The sequence below is a fragment of the Monoraphidium neglectum genome (assembly GCF_000611645.1).
Source record: "Monoraphidium neglectum strain SAG 48.87 unplaced genomic scaffold scaffold01585, whole genome shotgun sequence".
In the NCBI taxonomy this organism is placed as follows: domain Eukaryota; kingdom Viridiplantae; phylum Chlorophyta; class Chlorophyceae; order Sphaeropleales; family Selenastraceae; genus Monoraphidium; species Monoraphidium neglectum.
In genome coordinates, this window is record NW_014012043.1 from 1 (window position 1) to 3,922 (window position 3,922).

At 65.0% G+C, this 3,922-nt stretch overlaps 1 protein-coding gene across 1 annotated transcript in view; it reads left to right on the forward strand.

The window, feature by feature from the left end:
• Positions 1-2,492: 2,492 nt before the first annotated feature.
• MNEG_8378 (hypothetical protein) overlaps positions 2,493-3,922 on the forward strand; it is a gene marked incomplete at both ends in the record, with an annotated part of 4,288 nt that continues 2,858 nt past the window's right edge. Inside the window, 4 exons of the mRNA XM_014043147.1 lie at positions 2,493-2,744; positions 3,116-3,190; positions 3,390-3,488; positions 3,787-3,863. Of these exons, the coding sequence (XP_013898601.1) occupies positions 2,493-2,744; positions 3,116-3,190; positions 3,390-3,488; positions 3,787-3,863 (503 nt within the window). The remainder of the gene's footprint in view (positions 2,745-3,115; positions 3,191-3,389; positions 3,489-3,786; positions 3,864-3,922) is intronic.

Consider the following 3,922-nt stretch of genomic DNA (forward strand, 5'->3'; position numbering starts at 1 on the left):
GGGGTTGCGGAAGGGGGGAGGGAAGCGGCGCGTATGCGTGCTCGCGTGCAGGAGAAGGAATCGCAGGCTGGGCGGCCGTGGGTGTAGTGGGGATGGGTCATGCGGCCGTGCGCGGTTGGTTGGGGATACGGCAGGCTGCGTTGCGTCAGGCATTGCGCTGAGCTGTCGCCAGTCACATGGCCCCCCGTGCGGCGTGGCAGCAGGAGGGCAGGCGTCCTCCGGGAATGATGACCACTGCTGTGCTGCTGTCGAAGCGTGCATCAAAGCCAGCTGCCGCAAGCCGAAAGGACCGAAGCGGCGATAGAGCGCGCAGCTTGCGCACGGAGCAGCCTGGCCCACCTCGGCAGGGGCAGTGGTGGCAACCATAGTCCTTGTTTGCGGCCGGAAGCCACTTCCACTCAAGATCCGGCCCGCGTTCGCCTGGTGCGAGCCTGCCAGTGTCGGGTGGGTGCGGGGCAAAAGAACAGGTGGGCCGCTCCGGATCGCCCGTGGCGCGAGCGTGCAATTGCACGTCATACAAGCACATGTTGTGCTACAAATGGCCGATCGGCGGTGCGACGTGCTCCCTACGCGCCAACTGAGCGCATGCAGTGCAGCACTTGCTGCCCCACCTCGAGGGGCAGATGTGTGCTGCCAAAGTGGAACGCAGCGGCAATTGAAGGTGAACCGATATAGACGCGTCCAAACGATATAAGGCAGGATGCAGGAGACACGGCAAAGCAGACGAGGATGGCCACGCAGTGATCAAGGTGGCTGGTTTGAGCCCGCTCGATGCAGACACCGCTGTAATGACTCACGGTAGATGCTCCTCGCGGCTTGAGCACCAGCGAGGGACCTCCCAGCGATCCGGAGCGCGCTCATTGGTGGTGGCAGCAGAGTCCCGTGGTGGCTTTCGACGCAATGGGCGCGGCCTAGTCAGTGTAACAGTCTGAATCGGGCGCTAAAACGATAAGGGTCTGCTGTGCGGTGAACTATGGCGCCGTGTTGTGCACGAGTGACGCGCCGCATGGCCGAAATCCGCTTGTTCGTCCATGGTGTCTCACGCATCACCCTCCCAAGCCGGCCCCAAGCGCCCTCTTTGAGAAATTAGCGCTCTGGGCACTAAAGCTGCTGAGTCAAGAGCTGCCGATTTGGCGTCACCGCTCGTGTGCGTTGTTGCGTTGACTGGTTGACCCGCGATGCACTCGCAAGACCTGCCGCTGCATGCAACCGTGTTTGCTGGTGTCTTTGTTGTCCAAAACCTACCACCCCGCTGAGAGCACATACTCCACGTGCATCGCGCTCGTATGCACGGGTTATCCACATGCGCTTTCGGTAGAGTCTCTGGTGCGGCGCCGCCTGGATGCCGGCGACATGCACAATATCGCTTGGTATCCCTGCACACAATAAAAAGCAGCAGCTGTAGAGGGAACTTGAGAGCCAAACCGAAAGCTTCTGGGGATCATAGCAGCGTTTCAAGGCATAGAAGGGCGCCATCGGCATGCCGCAAACTCCTAGATCTACGGCCGACGCCCGGGCCGCCGGGCCGCAATCACCCCACATCACCAGTGAACTCATGAACAGCATCCAGCTGCAAGATGCGCGCTCACAGATGCCATCATTTGCACGCGCGTGAGTTCAAACCCTAGTCGTCGACATGGTGCCAGCTCGTCCTGGTTTATTTTGTTGGAGGGCTAGTCATGCCGTACGGTAGCGACCCCATGGCCTCCCCTCGCGGCGCGCGTACGCGCTCGTGTGCACGAATCAGGCTCGACATGAGCGCGATTTGCCGGTTGCACAAAGGCTTTGAATACACACGCGACTTGGTAGAAGTATGCTACTTTTCCATGGCGAGCATCGCGGTTTTCGGGTGTCTGTTCCTGGGACCGCTGACACCAAGCAACCGGCGGGTTACGCAACTGCAGACATGATTATTGGGGTGACATGGCGCACATGAACGGTTTTTGCACCTGATTATCCTCACCTCGCGGCCCTGTGAAGCCGCCGTGGTCCAGCCACTCGAGGTCCGATCAACACACCCTGCCTCAATTGCGCCAGCAACGAACAAAAGGAATTAGCTGTGGTAGACACGAGAGAACCTTGCCAATAACTCGGGAACCAGTGACGCAAACGCTTGCTCGGGGCAGTGCCTAAGTTGCGGCCACCTTCGCCGCGAGCAAGCAGGCCGTCCAAGGGTCATGTGTGAGCATAGTGGAGCAAGCCTTGGCTGTCGAAAGGCAGCGGCCAGGATCGGCGTCACCGAGGCAACCCTGGAGGCCTCTCGCGCAGGGGGGGCCCGGCTGCTGCTCGCAGCCAGGGCGCCGCCAAACGCGGCGCCGCACCGGGTGCCACTCTGCTTGCACATACCCACCATCCCTTGCCTCGGCAGACGGCTAGGAACCGCTGCCGGGGCCGCCTGGCACGATCAACCCCCTCCTAACCACCCGCGCCACGCCCACGCCCGCCCAGCCCGGCGCCATGCCCCTGGCGTGGCAGCCGCTGACTCAGCGAGCATGGCCTCCCCAGACCTGGAAATAGAAGTGGAGGTCAGCCCGGCAGCCGCCCAGGCTGGCAAGCCGCCCCCCGCCGGCCCCGCCGGCACGCCGTTTGCGGCCGCGGCCGCCCAGCTTCCCGCAGACTTCCACGGCATAAGCCTGAAGGGCGTCGACCCCTTGCTGGCGACGGCCATCCCGCCGCCGGCCGCTTTCAAGTCGTCGCCGCACTACCCCCTCATCTTCACGCAAAACCCATTTGCGGCGGGCCAGGTGCGGCGCGCGCCCGCGGCCGCGGCCGGACTTGCCCGCCTGGCGGCATGGGTGGCAGGGGGCCGGCCATCTCTGCAGGCCGGGGCCGGGCTCGGCGGGCCGGTCTATCCTTCCGGGCGGCCGTGTCAGGGCGCCGCTGACGGCGTGGCTGTGCGTAAAGGCCTAGCCACAGGGGCGTCATGCTAGACGGCACCTCTCACTTCGAGGTTCTATGGGACAGTGACGCGGGCCCAAAATAGTTTCCCGGGCCCAAAGTCCGCGCCACCCCCTCGGCCCGCCCTCCGCGCCGGCCCGTGCCCGCGTGTGGTCCCCTCACCCACCGCGCCCTCGCCCGCGGGCCCGTGGACCCGCGCGCCGCCCCCATTCGCCAGGTCAGCTTGGGGGAGGCGGCGCCTAATGAGAACCTGCCTTGGATCAACACGCGGGCGTATGAGACTGAGAACGATGTGAGCCCCGCGCCTGGGTTCCCGCCGATTAGAGATGGATGCGGGCGGGACAGGGCCGCATTGTTGGTTGCAGCAGCTTCGTGCAGCAGGGCGCTGGCAGGGAGCCTGCGACGCGAGACAGCATGGCCGTCGCTCGGCGGCCAGCGGGCGGGCGCGGGCAACGGCGCTCACGCGGGCGCATCCGGACGCCCGTCGGCAGATGGGCAGGTGCAAGATCGAGATCCACGTGCGGGGTGTGAAGAGCAGCCAGGCCGAGAAGTTCAGGGGGAAGAAGCGGTTCGTGCACACGGCCATCCAGGTGTGCAGCGCCCAGCCACCGGCTCGCCGAAGACGGGGCCGCGGCGGGGCGTCACTGGGCCTGAAGAGGGTGCCGTGCCGCAAGACGCAGGTCGACCGGGCCGGGCAGCGGTGCGCCGCGGCCAAAGCGGCCGGCAATCACGCCGCCTGCTCAATGGCAAGGTCTGCCGGCGCTTGTCCACCCTCCAGGTTCTGCCTCACGTGTACACGCACATGAATATACAAAAAGAGTCCCACACACTTGCTCACTCCCCAGACACAAACATAAACGCACACGACTCTCCTATCGTGCCCCTCAGGCGCGCCTCACGCGGCCGGTGGTCGCGGGGGACTTGTGCCTTGGGCAGGAGCTGTTCAACGAGGCGGCGGTCCCGGTGTGGCTCAGCGAGGCGCTGCTCACGCTGGGGGCCAAGGCGCTGAGCGCGACGACGCGGG